At 44.1% G+C, this 20,436-nt stretch overlaps 1 protein-coding gene across 1 annotated transcript in view; it reads right to left on the bottom strand.

Annotated features, from left to right (window-relative positions):
- Nucleotides 1-474: 474 nt before the first annotated feature.
- Nucleotides 475-20,436, bottom strand: part of LONP1 (lon peptidase 1, mitochondrial) — a 34,720-nt gene continuing 14,758 nt past the window's right edge. Inside the window, exons 9-18 of the mRNA XM_060784865.2 lie at nt 18,191-18,329; nt 15,627-15,805; nt 14,254-14,341; nt 11,581-11,703; nt 10,285-10,401; nt 7,757-7,897; nt 6,128-6,293; nt 4,082-4,290; nt 1,454-1,618; nt 475-840 (exon numbers count right to left, since the gene is read on the bottom strand). Of these exons, the coding sequence (XP_060640848.2) occupies nt 667-840; nt 1,454-1,618; nt 4,082-4,290; nt 6,128-6,293; nt 7,757-7,897; nt 10,285-10,401; nt 11,581-11,703; nt 14,254-14,341; nt 15,627-15,805; nt 18,191-18,329 (1,501 nt within the window). The 3' untranslated portion in view covers nt 475-666. The remainder of the gene's footprint in view (nt 841-1,453; nt 1,619-4,081; nt 4,291-6,127; nt 6,294-7,756; nt 7,898-10,284; nt 10,402-11,580; nt 11,704-14,253; nt 14,342-15,626; nt 15,806-18,190; nt 18,330-20,436) is intronic.

Genomic DNA, 20,436 nt, shown 5'->3' with positions numbered 1-20,436 from the left:
CTTTGAGGGTCCCAACTCTATTAATATTATTGAGGCTAGATGGTAATCTCTCAGGGGTGCTTTGATTGTGCTTTTCCTACATAATGGCAGAAGGGGGTTGGACTAGATGGCCCATGGGGTCTCTTCTGACTCTATTATTAATATTATTAAGGCTGCATGGCTATCTCTCAGGGGTGCTTTGTGCTTTTCCTGCATAGAAGAAGGGGGCTGCACCAGCTCTATTATTAATATCATTATGACAGAAGGGGGTTGGACTAGAAGGCCCATGTGGTCTCTTCCAACTCTATTATTATTATATTGAGGCTGAATGGCCCATCTGTTGAGATTGCTTTGATTGTACTTTTGCTGCATAGCAGAAAGAAGGGGGTTGGACTAGATTGCCTTTGAGGGACTCTGACTTTAAGGCCAACCTTCAGAACCAAACTTGTCATCCAAAATACCATAAATCAGGAAACAACTCGAAGGAGGCACACAGCAAATAGATTTCTCCTTTATCCGCACTTTCGCTGACCCGATCGCGCCGGAAAAAATACTTTTAATTGGTTCATCATCATTTTGGGTGCAAAATGCATCAAAGGCAGCAGGAAACCGAGCCCAAAGCCAGGGTCCTGAGTTCCGTAGCAACAGAGCAGTCCTTCTCCGTTGGAAGTGTGGCCTTTTTCTGACTCAGGACACGCTCGCAATGCGGGAGTCCGTCTTTGGGAAAACAATGTCAAAGATCTGGTCATAGTGCTCCACAAAGTGCACTTCCAGTCCTTCTGTGATGAAGGCAGCCAGGTCGGAGAAGTCCTTCTTGTTTTCTGAGGGGAGGATGATGCAGGAAACACCGGCACGCTTGGCCTGGGAGGGAGGGAGGAATGAATGAAGAAAGAGGATAAATAGATAAACAGGGACAGGGATTATAAATGCTAAGACATTTGGAAATAAATTTGCCTCTTTGGGTAACCATATCAAAACAATGACTTGAATTACTGAAGGTCAGGTTTTATATGAGGCTGGAATATTACATCAAGACGCCCACTGCAGTTGCTGCCTCCTTAGGAGGTTTTGGGGAGGGTGGACCACGGATGATGGGGTTCGCAGTACTTTCATCTACACACAGACTATTGCGAACCCCATCAGCCATGGACCTGCAACAAGCTTGGCAAGCAGACCCCCCCCCCCCTTTATGACCCACTTTACATCCTGGAAAGGTTTTGGGGAGGATGGACCATGCATGAAGGGATTTGCAGTACCTTCACCCACATACAGAGACTACTGCAAACCCCATTAGCCATGGATCTGCAACAATTTCTAATGGGTCCATTCATAACATCCAAAAACAAACAATGCAGTTGGAGTAGCAGTTTAAAAATGTCCCTGTTCTGACTAATATATAAATTCAACTTCAGAGCAAACCTACAGAACCGATCCTGTTTCTAACTGCCTTGAGGGAGGCTGGGCTTCTCCTTACCGCAATGGTCTTCTCCTTGATGCCTCCCACGGGGAGGATCTTCCCAGTCAGCGAGACTTCCCCTGTCATGGCCACGTTCTGCCGCAGGGGCCGGCCCAAGGCCAAGGAGAGTAGAGCCGTCACAATGGTGCAGCCGGCGCTGGGCCCATCCTTCGGGGTGGCTCCCTGTGGGGGAGGACAAGGGCAGCCTTGGTGGTGAGGCACCCCGAAGCCACAAAGCTGGGAACATAGACCTCAAGGGCCATACAGAGGCTTCCCCGAAAACAACTGGCTTCCAAATCATCTCCCATCCTTAAGGGCCCAAAGCTTGGTCGCCTTCACCACTGGTGTCTGGCGAATTCCACTGCCCAGGGGTGTCTTGTCAGAAATACTAAAAATTACCTAGGTATTTTTAATTACAAATATATGAGGGAAGCACTGAAAGAGTAAATAGGCTGAAGCCTGTTAGAGTAATTGGGCCAAAACGAGTGTTGTCGTGAGGAGAGTCAGTAGGCCGAAGCCTGCTAGAGTGAATGGGCCAAAACTAGTGTCGTCCTGAGAAGAGTGAGTAGGCTGAAGCCTGCTAGAGTCACTGGGCCAAGGCTAGTGTTGTCCTGAGGAGAGGGAGTAGGCCGAAGCCTGTTAAGAGTCACTGGGCCAAGGCTAGTGTCATCCTGAAAAGAGTGAGTAGGCCGAAGCCTGTTAAGAATCACTAGGCCAAGGCTAGTGTTGTCCTGAGAAGAGTGAGTAGGCCAAAGCCTGTTAAGAGTCACTGGGCCAAAGCTAGTGTCGTCCTGAGGAGAGGGAGTAGGCCGAAGCCTGTTAAGAGTCACTGGGCCAAGGCTAGTGTCATCCTGAAAAGAGTGAGTAGGCCGAAGCCTGTTAAGAATCACTAGGCCAAGGCTAGTGTCGTCCTGAGAAGAGTGAGTAGGCCAAAGCCTGTTAAGAGTCACTGGGCCAAAGCTAGTGTCGTCCTAAGTAGAGGGAGTAGGCCGAAGCCTGTTAAGAGTCACTGGGCCAAGGCTAGTGTCATCCTGAAAAGAGTGAGTAGGCCGAAGCCTGTTAAGAGTCACTGGGCCAAGGCTAGTGTCATCCTGAGGAGAGTGAGTAGGCCGAAGCCTGTTAAGAGTCACTGGGCCAAAGCTAGTGTCGTCCTGAGGAGAGTGAGTAGGCCGAAGCCTGTTAAGAGTCACTGGGCCAAGACTAGTGTCATCCTGAAAAGAGTGAGTAGGCCGAAGCCTGTTAAGAATCACTAGGCCAAGGCTAGTGTTGTCCTGAGAAGAGTGAGTAGGCCAAAGCCTGTTAAGAGTCACTGGGCCAAGGCTACTGTCATCTTGAGGAGAGTGAGTAGGCCGAAGCCTGTTAAGAGTCACTGGGCCAAAGCTAGTGTCGTCCTAAGGAGAGGGAGTAGGCCGAAGCCTGTTAAGAGTCACTGGGCCAAGGCTAGTGTCATCCTGAAAAGAGTGAGTAGGCCGAAGCCTGTTAAGAGTCACTGGGCCAAGGCTAGTGTCATCCTGAGGAGAGTGAGTAGGCCGAAGCCTGTTAAGAGTCACTGGGCCAAAGCTAGTGTCGTCCTGAGGAGAGTGAGTAGGCCGAAGCCTGTTAAGAGTCACTGGGCCAAGACTAGTGTCATCCTGAAAAGAGTGAGTAGGCCGAAGCCTGTTAAGAATCACTAGGCCAAGGCTAGTGTTGTCCTGAGAAGAGTGAGTAGGCCAAAGCCTGTTAAGAGTCACTGGGCCAAGGCTACTGTCATCTTGAGGAGAGTGAGTAGGCCGAAGCCTGTTAAGAGTCACTGGGCCAAAGCTAGTGTCGTCCTGAGGAGAGCGAGTAGGCCGAAGCCTGTTAAGAGTCACTGGGCCAAGACTAGTGTCATCCTGAAAAGAGTGAGTAGGCCGAAGCCTGTTAAGAGTCACTGGGCCAAGGCTAGTGTCGTCCTGAGAAGAGTGAGTAGGCCGAAGCCTTTTAGAGTCAGTGGGCAAAGGCTAGTGTCATCCTGAGGAGAGTAGGCCGAAGCCTGTTAAGAGTCAATGGGCCAAGGCTAGTGTCGTCCTGAGAAGAGTGAGTAGACCAAAGCATGTTATAGTCAGTGGGCAAATGCTAGTGTCGCCCTGAAGAGAGTGAGTAGGCCGAAGCCTGTTAGAGTCACTGGGCCAAGGCTAGTGTCATCCTGAGAAGAGTGAGTAGGCCAAAGCATGTTAGAGTCACTGGGCCAAGGCTAGTGTCGTCCTGAGGAGAGTGAGTAGGCCAAAGCCGGTTAGAGTCAGCGGGCAAAGGCTAGTGTCGTCCTAAGGAGAGTGAGTAGGCCGAAGCCTGCTAGAATCAGTAGGCCAAGCTACTGTCATCCTGAGGAGTGTGAGGTAAACCGCCATGTGAGAGAAGCTTTGTGTGAGACAGCTACAGTGTTAAGGCTGCTGTGTACAAAGCTACTATGTGTTTTTTTATTTGTGTTATGGAGCCTTGTTCTTGTAAATAGTTCAACTATATTATTTTACTACAAAGAAAAGTCTCCTTTGGAAGGGATAACACTGGTCTTTTAATCACTTTGGTCTACAGGTGCTGGGTCACGCTGCTGCTGCTGCTAAGTTACTCTGCTGTGCATTTATGAGGAGGGTCTTTTCTTATTAAGTCCCCTTGTCCTACAGGTCTTACCTCGGGGACGTGGAGGTGGAGGTGGGAAGAAGCCAGGAAGTCATTGCTGGGGTCGCGGCGCATGAGGAAGGCCCGGGCGAAGGTGTAGGCGATCTTGGCGCTCTCCTTCATGACGTCCCCCAGCTGTCCCGTCACCTCCAGGGAGCCCTCCTTGCTCTCCTTGTCCCGTGGGCGGCGCAAGGAGGTCTCCACAAAGAGGGTGGACCCACCTGGGAGGGAGACAGAGAATCATAGAATAATAAAAGCTGTAAGAGACCGCATGGGCCATCTAGTACATAAGGGAACCCTCAGTCACCACTTCCACAAACAAGACCCTACCTCGAGGTTTGAATGATACTATTGGGGCCAGAGGATTTAAAATGTCAATACCTGGATCCATCAGAGCAAATATGTACAAAATGTTCTACAGAAGCTATTGTATAACCCCAAGTGTACTGGAGTCTACACTTGTCAAGATGCCCAGATGTTCATAACAAAACCAAGGGGAGCAAGGTAGCTGTGCGATCACTCATAGTGGTGGGTCATTAATTAACGTATTATTACTATTATTGTTAAAGAGGGAACAGTGGAAGTCCCTGTCTCAGAGTGTTGTGGAGGCTCCTTACTTAGATGTTTTTAAACAGGTTGGATAGCCATCTGTCAGGAGGACTTTGACTGTGCATGGCAGGGGGCTGGACTGGATGACCCCTGGGGGTATCTTCCAATTCTATGGCTTACTATTATTTGAAACAAAACAAGATGAGTCCATAGCAAACAAGATCACTCTGCTGGCCGTTGTATTGGATCACACGTCGGACACTTCCCAAGTGTCTAGGACTGTGTGATGTATCAGCAAATAATGTGTGCAGATCTCTTTTGCAGCTGGCAGATGGTAATCTTGTCAGCGCCGATTGTGTTTAAGAGCAGGCCAAGGTCTTTAGGCACTGCACTCAGTGTGCCGGTCACCACTGGGGCCACTGTATAATTATTATTATTATTATTATTATTATTATTATTATTATTATTATTATTATTATTATCCGGGGAGAGGCGGATGAGCTCCCTCTATCAACTCCAGCTCTTCATGCGGGGACATGAGAGAAGCCTCCCACAAGGATGATTAAAAAAAACCATCAAATCATCCGGGCGTCCCCTGGGCACGTCCTTGCAGACGGCCAATGCTCTCACACCAGAAGCAACTTGCAGTTTCTCAAGTCACTCCTGACACGACAAAATATATTGATGGCCCTTGGGGTCTCTTTTGTCATCATCATCATCACCACCACCATCATAATTAAGGAAGAGTGTCCTAGCACTGATGGCCCTACTGGCTGTTAGGAATTGTGGGAATTGAAGTTCAAAAAACCTGGAGGACCCAAGGTGGCCCAGGCCTGCCCTTTGACTTGGGAACGAAACACCACTGCCTTCCCCAAATCCCAGCTTGTGGAGCCCTCTGTGTGATGGATAAATATGAAATGTGGGTTTGGTATGAATGGATTGGTATTGAAGAAGTATGAATGGGGCCTAATTGGGCTGAAGACACAATCCTAAATTACAGAGGCCTGGAAAACAACAACATTGCTGAACTGTAATTAAAAGTTGCTGATGAGAACTGTGACAATGATTAACTGTTGGCATTGCTGACTTGATTATCTCTGTGGTGGAAAATAACACGTTTACATTGTCAAAGACAAGGCTCCCCCAAACCTCTCCAGGACATAATCTGCTTCTTTCTCAGGGAAAGGATGAGTCTTGGAAGTTTTAGAAATACTGGAAAACTGTCCTAAGTGCAGGTGTTCTTCCCCAGGAGATGGAGGAAGAAAGATGATGTATACATGTGATGAATGAATGTTTATATGTGTAAGTATGACTGCTGAATAATTGTAAAATCCCCTTTATTTGTTAGCTGTAGTTTGTTTGTGTATCCAATGTAGTTATATAGAATCTGTATATGTAATGTCATTCCTTGTGCAAAAGGGTAAAGGTTGTTCTGAAATACCCTTTCACACTGAAACTGCAATAGAAAGAATACTTGTTTAAAAAATATTCACGACACCAGCTGCTCACCCATGGCGGTCCAGGCGAGGCCCATCACGACCCCTGGCGGGGTCAGGTCGTACATGCGGTCCACCGTAAAGATGGGCTTCCCCACAAAGTCCTGGAGGTTCTCGGGCGTCACCTCCACCTTCTCGGCTTCACCGCTGACGATCTTGTAGGCCGACTTCCGCAAGACCTGTGACCAGCCATATGAGGGAGAAAGGAGGGAAAGGAAGGAGGCCAAAATGAACAGATGTGAGATACTCTACTTAGGAAGAAAACATGAAATGCAAAGATACAGAATGAGTGACGCCTGGTTCAATAACAGTCCATGTGAAAAAAATCTAGGAGCCTTGGTGGACAAGTTGAAACTGAGCCAAGAGTGTGATGCAGCAGAAGCCAATAGGAATTTGGGCTGTATCCAAAGGGGTCTAGTGTCCAGATCAAAGGATGAAGTCATGGTGCTTCAGTATTCTGCTTTGGTCAGACCTCTTTACTTGGAATATCACTGGGTCCAATTCTGGGCACCACAATTCAGGAGGGACATTTATTTATTTATTTATTTACAGCATTTATATGCCGACCTTCTCACCCCGAAGGGGACTCAGAGCGGCTTACAAGATATATTTTCATACAATATATTATATTACTAACCGTCCCCTGCCACGCATTGCTGTGGCCCACATGGGGGTTCAGTGTGGGAGGTTTGGCCCAATTCTATTGTTGGTGGGGTTCAGAATGCTCTGTGATTGTAGGTGAACTATAAATCCCAGCAACTACAACTCCCAAATGTCAAAATTCTATTTTCCCCAAACTCCACCAGTGTTCACATTTGGGCATATTGAGTATTTGTGTAGAGTTTGGTCCAGATCCAACATTGTTTGAGTCCACAGTGATCTCTGGATGTAGGTGAACTACAACTCCAAAACCAAAGGACACTGCCTACCAAACCCTTCCAGTATTTTCTGTTGCTCATGGGAGAACTGTGTGACAAGTCTGGTTCAATTCCATCGTTGGTGGGGTTCAGAATGCTCTTTGATTGTAAGTGAACTATAAATCCCTGCAACTACAAATCCTAAATGACAAAATCAATTTTTAGAGTGAAGAACATACATTGGGTTGTTAGGTGTCTTGTGTCCAAATTTGGTGTCAATTTGTCCAGTGGTTTTTGAGTTCTGTGAATACCACAAACGAACATTTTTATTTATATAGATTAGCATAGTACCGTGATGGTGAACCTATGACATGCGTGTCAGCAGTGACACACATGGCTATTTTTGATGACACATAGTACAATATCAATATTATATATTACTATATTGCACAATACCATTATATTGTAATATTATTAGTAATATTACATGTAATGTAAATATATAATTATAATATTGTATTATTATTACTAGTATTATATTGTATGACATTATATTATTATAAATATATGTATACACAATATACTATATTATATTATTAGTAAAGACAAGACAACTCTAGGATTCTATATTATTATTATTATTATTACTACTACTACTACTATTATGCAGAGGCTGGATGACCATCTATTGGAGGTGATTGGCAGAAGGGGGTTGGACTGGATGGCCCTTGGGGTCTCTTCTAACTCTAGGATTTGATGAGTCCGGGATCATCCCCCATACGTACCTTCTCTACTTGCTTCTGGAGGTTTCTGACGCCACTCTCCCGGCAGTACTGTTTGATCAGGACAGTCAGCACCTCCGGCGTGATGGATGCCTTGCTCTCGTCTAGGCCGCACAGGAGTCGGGCCTGAGGGACCAAGTAGCGCTGCGGAGAGGGAAGACACAGAGGTCAGAGATGAGGACAAACCCCTTTCCTTAGTCCTACTCTTTCATATCTTCAGAAAGCTCAAGATATCCTTAAGGATCTATCTCATCCTGGATATTCTTTTGAATTGTTACTATCTGGCAGACAGCAGAGAATGATAAAAACAAAGATAAATAGGCTGAGGAGGAGCTTTGATTCTATATTGAAGATTCTATATCTATATCTATATCTAAGATTTCACACCCATGTAGCATTACGGGGTTGTGCAAGAGTAGTCCCATCATTTTATGCTATTGCTCCCTCAACGTTCCTGTCCCTGGATCCCCCGCCCCCACAAAGGTTTATTTCTCTGTCTCTCTATGAGTTCTCCCTTACAAACAGTTCTGCCCCTTTATCTCACCCTGAGTTTTAAAATCATTTTATGTACATACGGCCCGCTCTCTGTCATTATGTTTGGTTTCTATGTCTTGTTTATATTGTTTATATGCTTTGATGTTTTATACTTTATTGTTATGTTGTTTATTTTACAGCAATTTGTATTTTTGTACTGTAATTTGTTGTTCGGGCTTGGTCCCATGTAAGCAGCTCTAAGTCCCCGTTGGGGGAGATGGTGGCGGGGTATAAATAAAGATGATGATGATGATTATTATTATTACATCCATCCATTCACCAACACATTTCCGTTCTCTATCTATTCATCCATCCATCCATCTATCTATCTATCTACCTATCTATCTATCTATCTATCTCCCTATCCATCCATCCATCAATACATTTCTCTCCTTCTCTCCTTTTCTTCACATTTCTTTCTCTATGAAGCTGTCTGTCTGTCTGTCTATCTATCTATTTATCTATAGATCTATCTATCTATCTATCTATCTATCTATCTATCTATCTATCTACCCATTCATTCATTTATTCATCCATTCACCAACACATTTCTCTAACACTTTATCTATTCACCTATCTATCTGTCTATCTATCTCCGCACCCATCCATCCACCCACCAAACAATACATTTCTCTCCTTCTCTATCTCATCACCTGTTTCTTTCTCTATGAATCTATTTCCCTACCCATGCATCCACAAATGCCTTTCTCTCCTTCTCTCTCTTCACCTGTTTCTTTGTCTATGAATTGATCTATCTGTCAACTTGTCTGTCTGTCTGTCTATCTATCTATCTACCTAGCCATCCACCAATACATTTCTCTTCTCTCTTTCTATCTCTTCACCTGTATATTATCTATCTATCTATCTATCTATCTATCTATCTCCCCATCCATGCATCTACCAATACATTTCTCTTCTTTCTTTCTATCTCTTCACCTGTATATTATCTATCTATCTATTTATCTATCTCCCCATCCATGCATCTACCAATACATTTCTCTCCGTCTCTCTATCTCTTCACCTGTTTCTTTCTCTATGAATTGATCTGTCTATCTATCTATCTATTAGGCATGTGCAATCCATGGTTCTAAAGTACTTACAAAACTAAAGTTCTGGTGGTGAAAACTAGGGGGCGCTGTTGCTTTGCTTCTACAGTGTTGCTAAAGTTCTGGTGGTGAAAATTTCAGCACTCTAACAAAACTTTCAAAATTTCATTATTATGCCATTATTGGTGATTTTTATGACAGAACCTATTAGGAACTGTCATTTATAATGAAATTTTGAAAGTTGTTTTAGAGTTCTGAAAGTTTCACCACCAGAACTTTAGCAACACTGTAGAAGCAAAGCACCAGCGCCCCCCTAGTTTTCACCACCAGAACTTTAGTTTTGTAAGTACTTTAGAAGCATTTAGAACCATGGATTGCACATGCCATCTATCTATCTATCTAGATCTATCTATCTACCCATCCATCTATCCGTTTACCAATACATCTCTCTTCTCTCCCTATCTATTCACCTCTCTCTTTCTATTTCTCTCTCTCCATCCACCCACCAATACATTTCTCTCCTTCTCTCTCTCCCTCTCTCTCTCTCTTCACCTGCTTCTTTCATTATCATCTACCTCTTTATCCACCAACCCATCTATCTGATCATTTCTCCACCCATTCACCAACACATTGGCATTCAGGGCTGTGCAATGGCAATTAGAATGTGGAAGGCTGGGTGCTTTGTTTTTGTAATTCCTATATATTTAATGCATATTGGGAGTGGCATTTAATTTACAAAGACAATAAAGTTATTCTGTTCTGTTCTGTCTGCCTCATTCCAAAAATCCTACTCTGCTACTCTAAAACCCCGCCCTTCGTCTCCAGCCTGCTTTCTCCTCTGCATTGGTCAGCTCCAATGCCTGGGAATCTTCATCACTTAAAGGTAAATATCAACATTCAAATTTGAGCTTTGGAATGCATTAAATGGCAGAGCAGACCAAGGGGCCTCACCTCCGCAATGGCCAGCTTCTCCTGCGCTACGTATCCCGAGACGTTGATCATCTCCATCCGATCGCGCAGGGGCTCCGGGATGGTTTCGGTTACGTTTGCTGTGCAGATGAAGAGCACCTGAAAGGTGTTAGGGCATGTAAAAATCAGTTGGTGAGTGCGTTAACTGAAAAATGCAAAGCACTAAGCTGCCTGGTTGGGCTATGTCTGGGGAGCTAGCTGAGCCTGAGAGTTTTGGCAACAGTTACAATATCTAGACTTGAGCTGTGCAGGAGCTAGCAGAGAGAGAGTTTTGAGTTCTTGCTTCATGAGCTGCTGGAAGAAGATCACCCACATGGACACCATTTTGAATCTCAAAGGACATTGCGTGAGTCAATGCAACTGTTCACATGACTGTATCTATGTTGCTCTGCATTACAAAGAGTAACTTGTTCTTTACTGATCATCTTTTCTTTCTCTGGCAAGACAGTGTGTAGACTGATAAAACGTGAACTACACATAATTTTCGTTCGGCAAATCACACTGATTTCAATGGAGCATATTTGCAAGTAAATATATTATTTCTTCTCCAGCTATCACAGTGTTCAGAGCCCTGGACAACATACATTTATTGCCTGATTTCAAATAAAATTGCTTTCTAAAGCAATCATCTGGTTTTATCAGGACCAGCTAACACTCCCAACAAAGCATTCCCCCAGGCAGGAAGTAGTCAGGCTCTGAAGCTACAAGGCCATTAAATGCTAATCAAGCTGGCCAACTGCAACATTCACACTTGCCTGAAGCAGACAAGAGTTCTTTCTCCCACCCTAGACATTACTCCACAGACATATAAACCTTACTTGCCTAGTTTTCCAACAGACCTCACAACCTCTGAGGATGCCTGCCATAGATGTGGGCGAAACGGCAGGAGAGAATGCCTCTGGGACATGGCCACACAGCTCGGAAAACTCACAGCAACCCAATTATTACTGTTAATGGGTGGCTTTATATACCAATTGTTATGTTATAATGTGTACATTTTGGAAATAAAATAATCATAATTAGAAAATGTAACATTATTGCTGTTAATGGGTGGCTTTATATACAAATGTTAGAATGTGTACACTTTGGAAATAATAATAATAATAATAATAATAATAATAATAAGTGAAGCTGATGGAGAGAAAAAAAAAGAAAAGGCAGCATGAAACCCCTCAAACCACCCCCAGAACAGAAACAGGGCTGGTTTGAGGGACCCCAAAGGTCATGGAATGGAGATAGGTGGCCCCATAAGAGCACAAGGCGGGAAGGAAGGCCTACCTTGGAGAGGTCCACAGGGACGTCGAGGTAATGGTCCAGGAAGTTGGCGTTCTGCTCTGGGTCCAGCAGCTCCAGCAGGGCAGAGGAAGGGTCCCCTTGGTAGCCGCGGCCAATTTTGTCCACCTACAATATGGAGAAAAGATCTGCAGATGATACAACTGTGGTGGGCTTTACCTCTGAAGGGGAGGAGTCTGCCCACCAAGATGAGGTGGATAGGCTGCTCTCATCCTGCAGTGACAGGATCCCCCGGTGGTGCAGTGGGTTAAACCCCTGTGCCAGCAGGACTGAAGATCAACAGGTCGCAGGTTCGAATCCGGGGTGAGGCGGATGAGCTCCCTCTATCAGCTCCAGCTCCTCATGCGGGGACATGAGAGAAGCCCCCCACAAGGATGATAAAAACATCAAATCATCCAGGTGTCCCCTGGGCAACGTCCTTTCAGACGGCCAATGCTCTCACACCAGGAGTCACTCCTGACATGACCAAAAAAAAAAAAAAAACCCTGCAGGGACAATAATAATTGGCTTCTCAACATCAATAAAACCAAGGATCTTATAATAGACTAGCTGTACCCGCCACGAGTTGCTGTGGCCAACCTTCCCTCCCTCGTTCTCTCCTTTCTTTCTCTCCTTCCTTCCCTCGCTCTTTCCTTCCTTCCCTCTTTTTCTTTCCCTCCTTTCTTCCTTCTCTAGCTGTTTCTTTTCTCGCTTCCTTTGCTCTGTGGTTCCATCCTTCCTTGTCTCTTTCCTTCCTTCCCTCCCTCCATCTCTCTTTCGTTCCTTCTCTCCTTCCTTCCATTTCACTTTTTTATTTCCTTCTCTCCTTCCTTCTCTACCTTTCTTTCCTTCCTTCTCTCCTTCTTTCCCTCTTTCCCTCCCTCCTTCTTTCCTTCTCTACCCTTCTTTCCTTCCTTCCTTCTCTCCCTCCTTCCTTCCCCCTTTCTGTGTATGTGTTTTGTGTGTGTATATGCATATATGTGTGTTTGTGTATATATATGTGGTTTTGTGCATGCGTTGTAATGCTTTTTTTGGGGGGGTGGCTTTATAAGTCCCTTCTGCTGTGTTTTTCAGTGTTTTTATGAGTGATGGCCACTCGTTGGCCTGAGAGTTGTATTGTGTCCAAATTTGGTGTCAATTTGTCCAGTGGTTTTTGAGTTATGCTAATCCCACAAACGAACATTACATTTTTATTTATATAGATTAGAGAAGGAATAGATCGGAAATTCAACCTATAAATGGAGTTCGAGCGAGGGGCCAGTTTTAAGTCCTTGGGTGCTACATTGTTCAGAAAGACTTGCAGCTGCGTTGGTGAAGAGGGCCCAGCAGAGATAGTATCATTTATCCAGCTATTCACCAATACATTTCTCTCTTTCTCTGTATCTCTTCACCTGTGTCTTTCTCCCTCTCTATCTATCTATCTATCTATCTATCTAACCATCCACCCACCCACCAATACATTTATCTTCTCTTATCACTCTCTCTCTTCACCTGCGCCTCTATCTGTCTGTCTGTCCGTCCATCCACCCGTTTCTCTATCTCTTCACCTGCACCACTATCTATCTATCTATCTATCTATCTATCTATCTATCTATCTATCATCTATTCATCCATCCATCCACCCATACATTTCTCTATCGCTCTATCTCTTCACCTGTGTCTTTATCTATCTATATACCTACTGACCTACCTGTCTCCCTATTCATCCACTCACCAGTATATTTCTCTTTCTCTATCTTTTCACCTGTGTATCTATCTATCCACCCATCCATCCACCAATACATATTTTCTCTATCTCTTCATCTGCGTCTTTCTCTATCCATCCACCCATACACCAAATTTCTCTATCTCTGTATCTTTTCACCTGCATCTTTCTCTACCTACCTACCTACCTACCTACCTACCTATACATCTATCCATCCATCTATCCATCCATCTATTCATCCACCAATACATTTCTCTATCTCTTCACCTGTATCTCTTATCTACCTACTTTCTTACCTGTCTCCCTATCCATCCAATCACCAGTATGTTTCTCTTTGTCTTTTCACCTGTGTCTCTATCTATCCATTCACCAATACAATTCTCTATCTATCTCTTTACCTGTATCTTTCTTTATCTAGCCATATGTTCACCAATACATTTCTCTTCTCTCTCTTCACCTGTATTTCTCTATCTATCTATCTATCTATCTCTCCATCCATCCATCCATTCACCAGTACATTCCTCTCTTTCTCTGTCTCCTCATCTGTGTCTCTATCTATCCATCCACCAATACATTTCTCTTCCCTATCTATCTCTTCACCTGTGTCTCTATCTATCTATCTATCTATCTATCTATCTATCTATCCATGAACTAATACATTTCTTTCTTTCTCTATCTCTCTTCACCTGTGTCTTTCTCTATCATTTACCCATTTATCCATCAACCCATCTATCTGATAATTCATCCGTCCATTCACAAATACCTTGACTTTAGGGGCTGTGCAATAGCGATTAGAATGTGGAAGGATGGGTGCTTTGTTTTGTAATTTGTGCATATATAATGTGTATTGGGGGTGGCATTTGATTTCATCATACAATGCACAATGACATATCGAAGACAGGCCTCAACGGAGTGCTCAAGGAAGCCCTCAAACCGCCCCGACCCTTTGGGGTCTTGTGTTGCCACCGCTTTACCTCATCAATCAGGATGAGGGGGTTCTCCGTCTTGGTCTTCTTCAGGCACTGGATGATCTTTCCCGGCATGGCGCCCACGTAAGTCCGCCTGTGAAATCCAAAGAGAGGCCACACTTGAGGTTTCCGGAGCTGGCAGAAGGGGGTTTCATTAGGTTCCCCACTAACTATAGAAGTTTCTCAACCTAGGGGTCGGGACCCATAGGGGGACGCGAGGGAGGTTTCACCAAAGACCATCGGAAAACACATATTTCTGATGGTCTTAGGAACCCCTTTGGCGGAGAAGGCTCTCCCGCCTGTCCTTCTCTTTCTTTTTGATGTTGGTAAATTGCAACTCCCAGAATTTTTTAAAAAATTATTTGGGTATTGGTGCCAAATTTGGTCCAGTGAATGAAAATACATCCTGCATATCAGATATTGATATATAATGATTCATAACAGAAGCAAAATTAGTTATGAAGTAGGAATGAAAATAATGTTATGGTTGGGGGTCCATAGGATGGGAACCACTGATCTATCCAATCTATCTAATGTATCCTATCTATCTATCCATATCCTATCTATCTATCTATCTATTTATATATCTATCTAATCTATCCTATCCTATTCTATCTACCTATCCCACTTCTATCTCTTGATCACACAACATGAATGAAAATACATCCTGCATATCAGATATTGATATAAGGATTCATAACAGAAGCAAAATTAGTTATGAAGTAGGAATGAAAATAATGTTATGGTTGGGGGTCCACAGGATGGGAATCACTGATATATCTAGTCTATCTAATGTATCCTATCTATCTATCCTATCCTATTCTATCTACCTATCCCACTTCTATCTCTTGTTCTCACAACATAAAGAGACAATATAATTCCAAATTCATAGCATTTGGCACAAGAAGGATGCAAAGGGGAGGGAAGCGCCCACACTTGACTCGAGGTGGGAACACGTACTCGGCACTGGAGGAAAGTGTTGCTCGAAAAAGGGCTGTTTTTAGGGCACAAATGCCAGGAAAGGAAACAAATCTTTCCTATCCCCGAGTTAGGGTTTTACTTTAAGAAGGACAATCACAAACACGCCCAGGACAGGTTCTCAATACAGAAAATCAACTCCATCTGTGGTTGGATGCAGAGTTGTGGGTCAATGCCATGGGTCGACTCTACTATCGGTGAGGCTAAAACTTGGATCCAAAAAGCTATATTGTTCTCAACGGCAAGCAAAGGAAGTTATTGGCACACAGACCGGTGGCTGGTTGTCACACTCCATTGCAACTGATCGCCTTGAGGTTCATGCACTCCAGATCCCATAATCGCAGACCACTGGATAAGAAAGTACCCACCAACAAAGGAGAGTTCACCACCAAAGACCTCACCTGTGCCCTTTGATTTCGGCCACGTCCGTCATACCGCCGACGCTGAAGCGGAAGTATTCCCGGTTGAGGGCCCGGGCGATGGAGCGAGCGATGCTGGTCTTGCCGACCCCCGGGGGCCCATAGAAACAGAGGATCTTGCCCTGTGTGGAGCCCCGCAACTGGCTGACAGCAATGAATTCCTGCAGGAGGAAAGGCCAGAGCTCAAGAGGAAGAAGAAAAAGCAGAAAGGGAGCTCCTCCGCAAGAAGGTAGAGAGAGCATCTTAACACACATGCCTTTTGATTTTAGCCTTGCTACAGATGCAGAGAGAGGGACTTGTCTGACTGACAATGCAACCTTGGTCTTTTTAGGCCTGTTATGGTTCTCTGAGACTTCAAAGGAATGCCTTTATAGGAATCCATGTCACGGATGGAAATTACAACCATCTGGCATCATCAAGGCCGAGAAAGGAGAGGAAGCCACAAGTGTTGTAGCCTGGTCAGATTCAGAGTGCTCAGAAGATGAGGAAGGAGATGCTGGGATAAATTCGGAGGGCCCAGAGGAGGGTAGAAGTGGCCTGGAGAGAGTTGTTTTGAAATCTCCTGGCAGTTCTCATGAGACTGGAAAAAGCGATATCAGTTCTCATGAGAACCTGCCAGAAGTGCAGGCTGAGAGAAATGTGGGGAACACATGTTTTTCCAGATCCAGGCGCTTCGAAGGCAGAGCGTACAACAAAGACAGACGACTCTCTTTTCTCAGAGGCTTAGAGATAAGGAGAGGAAAAGCAGGTGTGTGAGCAATGATGTCATGGGACCGATTGAGGCCACACATAAAGTGGATTCTGCTGGCACAATTTTTTGTGAGAGCAATGTTGTATTCTCGGTTCTTGGTCCTACGTTTTTGGAATTCATGTTTCTAAGTTTGTTCCTGATTCTAGTTCATGTGTGGCATAAATTGCCTGCTTTGTATTCATGCTATCACGTTTATGGATACATCTGTGGATTGACTCTTGCGACTGTATTTGAAAGGATTCTGGACTCTTGGCTATATTGGAAATAACTTTTGGAACTTTCTCTTTTTTAGATTTGCTTATTTTTATATACTCTTCTCTAAATAAACTTATATGGACAGAGTGTGGTTTGAGGTGAAAAAGTGTTTTAGGGCTCTAGTGCAATAGCAACATTTGAAGAGTTGTGATGTAGACAGCTAAAGCTGGGAACATAGGCTCCTTCCACACAACTGTATAAAAATCCAACACTGAACTGGATTATATGGCAGTGTGGAATCAGATAACCCAGTTCAAAGCACATATTGTGGATTATCTGCCTTGATATTCTGGGTTATATGACCATGTGGAAGGGCCCTTAGTGACATGGGAACATAAACGAGGGAGTTGGGATGAGAGGGAGGGAAGAATGTTGCTTGGGGATATAGTCATGCTCTTCATGCCAAATCCTCAGAAGTAACTTTCTCTCTGAGCTGTATTGTTCTGGAAATGATGGAATCTATTTCAAGCCCTTATTGAGAGTAGGTTTCATCCTAGAGATCAGCAGTTCTTGACACATCCAAAACTCATTCCGAATACAAGAGATCCAGTCCTGTTTCTATACCTTCTCTATATCAGTTCTCTGTTAAAACTGTCTGTTAGTATACACTCTCTGACTTGAATGCATTTGAGGAAAAGTAGGATAAGAATAAATAAAGTTCTTCTGACATCTACTGCATTTGATGGGGACTGTGCATTACCAGACGTTCACGCTGTACTACTTATGTGATTTCAACTGTGTGCCTTAATGCAGGCTGCCTCACTCTCCTAAGAACTGTATTCAACGGAATGAATTTGTTAAGATCAGTCCCTAACGGCTTGATAGGTGCCTGGTCTGAAGAGGAGGACTGCAGGAACCCATCTGACCAGACTACATACAGTGATACCGTGACTTAAGAGGTTAGTGTGTTCCGTGACTGAGCTCTTAACTCAAAACTCAAAGCATATTTCTCCATTGAAATGCTATTAATCCCTTCTGGCCACCCAAAACCCTGCCCTATATTTTTGTTATTTTTTTTAATAAGAATATGTACTTTATATCTCCCTACCTCTCTTGCTCTCTCTCCATCTCTCTCTTCATGACGCCAAACAGACCAGGAATAAAAGCCACACAAAATAACAGACCTAAAATTCCTGAAATCAGACAAGAGCAAAGCGGACAGCAATTTCCCAAAGCGGACAAGAGTACGAGGCCTGGAGGCTGCTCCCTTGAAGCCCGAAATCCCTGTCCTCTCATGCTCTTGCTCCCTCTGGTCCTTGCTCTTAACTCAAAATACTGCTTGTATGTCAAAGCGAAACCCAGGCCAAGCAATGGCTCTAAATTCAAAACACTCTTAAGTTGGGATGCTCTTAAGTCGAAGTTCCACTGTATATACCTAAATGCCAAACCAAGGAGGAAAGCTTCAGAGGTGAGGGATGGACAGCCAGCCATTCCCATCTGGCTGTCCAAACATGATGGGAGTTGGGCCTCGAGAAGTGACCATATGCGCCTTCACTGTGCTTTCCTGTCCCAGAGCTCCCTGCCCACGGACTCCCCTCACCAGCACTCTCTTCTTGACGTCTTCCATGCCATAATGGTCCTCCTCCAGGACGGCCTGAGCGCGGACCAGGTCCAGGTTCTCTTCGCTGCACTTGCCCCACGGGATGGACGTCAGCCAGTCCAGGTAGTTGCGGGTGACGCTGGAAGAGACAAACCCATGTCAGTGTTGAGACCAGGAAATGTAAAGTGCATTTCACACAGACGACGAAGTTGAAGAATGGGTTAGAAGGAGCAGGAAGGAGAAAGAGTGAAGGAATGTGGGAAATGTTTTCTCGCTAAGTATTACCAGGACAAGGCATTTGGGTGAGAGGTAGAGAGTTAACCCGACAGTGATGGAAGAAGGAAGAAAAGTGCAAAGGAAATGTTTTCCAAAACACAATTGTTTTCAGAACACAAGGATTGTTTACAGAAGAAAGAAAGAGAAATGCTGAAAGATAGAGTTGAGAGAGAAAAGGCTGAGAGGGATAATTACAGACAGGAAAGAGGGGGAGAAAGGAAGATTTGATTTGCATGTGTGCATCAATCTGAGGCTATAAAACCCATGATGCAGAAACTGTCAAACATGGCACTATCTTGATGCCTTCTTGGCTTGACTTGATTGCAAATCACTCTGTAGAATTCTGTAGAATTAAACTATTGTATTTTTAATCTCGATCGTAGTCTTTGATCGGGAAATGAAAGAGACTAGAGATATTGGGACGCTGTGCATCAACACTTTTGGTGCCCGAACAGGGACCCGAGAAAATTCTCAGTCTTTCCCTCAAGAAGACTCGAAGTGGCTTAATTTAAAAGCATCCGCATACAATTTAAAATATACAAATATGCAAACATTAAAATAGAATCAAATATAAACAGTATTACAAAATTCAGTTAAAATCCATTAAAACATAACAAAAGTTAACATTTTAAACGTATAATAAAAATTAATGAGACAAAAAAATCTTTAGCCCTCCTAAAGCATATTTCTGTATGCTACACAGTGAGTTTCTGCTGGATATGAGTTCTGGGCACTCTGCAATATTTTGTTAGCATTTCCCTAACCGATAGTTAGCTCAGTAGATATAATCATCATCATCATCTTTATTTATACCCCACCTCCATCTCCCTGATGAGGACTCGGGGCAGCTTACATGAGGCCAAGCCCAACAACACGATACAATAACTAAAATCAAAACACACACAATAACAATAAGGCATGTACTGTTATCTTATTCCTCCTACAGTGGCTTTCAACATACTTTTACCCACCCAATTCTCCAAAGAATTTCTGGAAGAACTGATGAGTTTTACATACACTATTTTCTGGCAGGTCAGAATCCAATGGCAACAGTTAAAGTGGCCAATTTTTTGCTGACAAGCATTTGCTTGTTAGCAAAAAATGACATCATAAACTTAGGGGATTTTTTGTTGTTATTATTCATTTGTTCAGTCGCTTCCTACTCTTTGTGATGTCCTGGACCATTCCAGGCCAGAGCTCCCTGTCAGCCGTCACCACCCCCAGCTCCTTCAAGGTCAAGCCAGTCACTTCAAGGATACCATCCATCCATCTTGCCCTTGGTCGACCCCTCTTCCTTTTTCCTTCCATATTCCCCAGCATCATACTCTTCTCTAAACTTTCCTGTCTTCTCATGATGTGGCCAAAATACTTCATCTTGGCCTCTACTATTCTTCCCTCCAATAAGCAGTCAGGCTTTATTTCCTGAAGTATGGATTGGTTGGATCTTCTGGCAGTCCAAGGCACTCTCAGAACTTTCCTCCAGCACCACAGTTCAAAAGCACCTATCTTCCTTTGCTCAGCCTTCCCTATGGTCCAGCTCTCACATCCATAGGTGACTACAGGGAATACCATGGCTTTGACTAGGCGGATCTTCATTGTCAGTGTGATGTCTCTATTTTATCGAGATTGGTCATTGCTCTCCTCCCAAGAAGTAAGTGTCTCCTGATTTCCTGGCTGCAGTCTGCGTCTGCAGTAATCTTTGCACCAAGAAATACAAAGTCTGTCACAGCCTCCACATTTTCTCTTTGCCAGTTATCAATCATTCTGGTTGCCATAATGTTGGGTTTTTTTTCATGTTTAGCTGCAGCCCAGCTCTTGCACTTTCTTCTTTCACCTTGATTAGAAGACTCCTCAGCTCCTCCTTGCTTTCGGGCATCAAAGTGGTGTCATCTGCATATCTAAGGTTGTTAATGTTTCATCAATTCTGACCCCAGCCTTGCATTCGTCAAGACCCGCACATCGCATGATGT

Source organism: Anolis sagrei, chromosome X (assembly GCF_037176765.1).
Source record: "Anolis sagrei isolate rAnoSag1 chromosome X, rAnoSag1.mat, whole genome shotgun sequence".
Lineage (NCBI taxonomy): Eukaryota > Metazoa > Chordata > Lepidosauria > Squamata > Dactyloidae > Anolis > Anolis sagrei.
The sequence above is the reverse complement of the archived record's forward strand: the minus strand, read 5'-3'. Positions and strand labels throughout refer to the sequence as shown.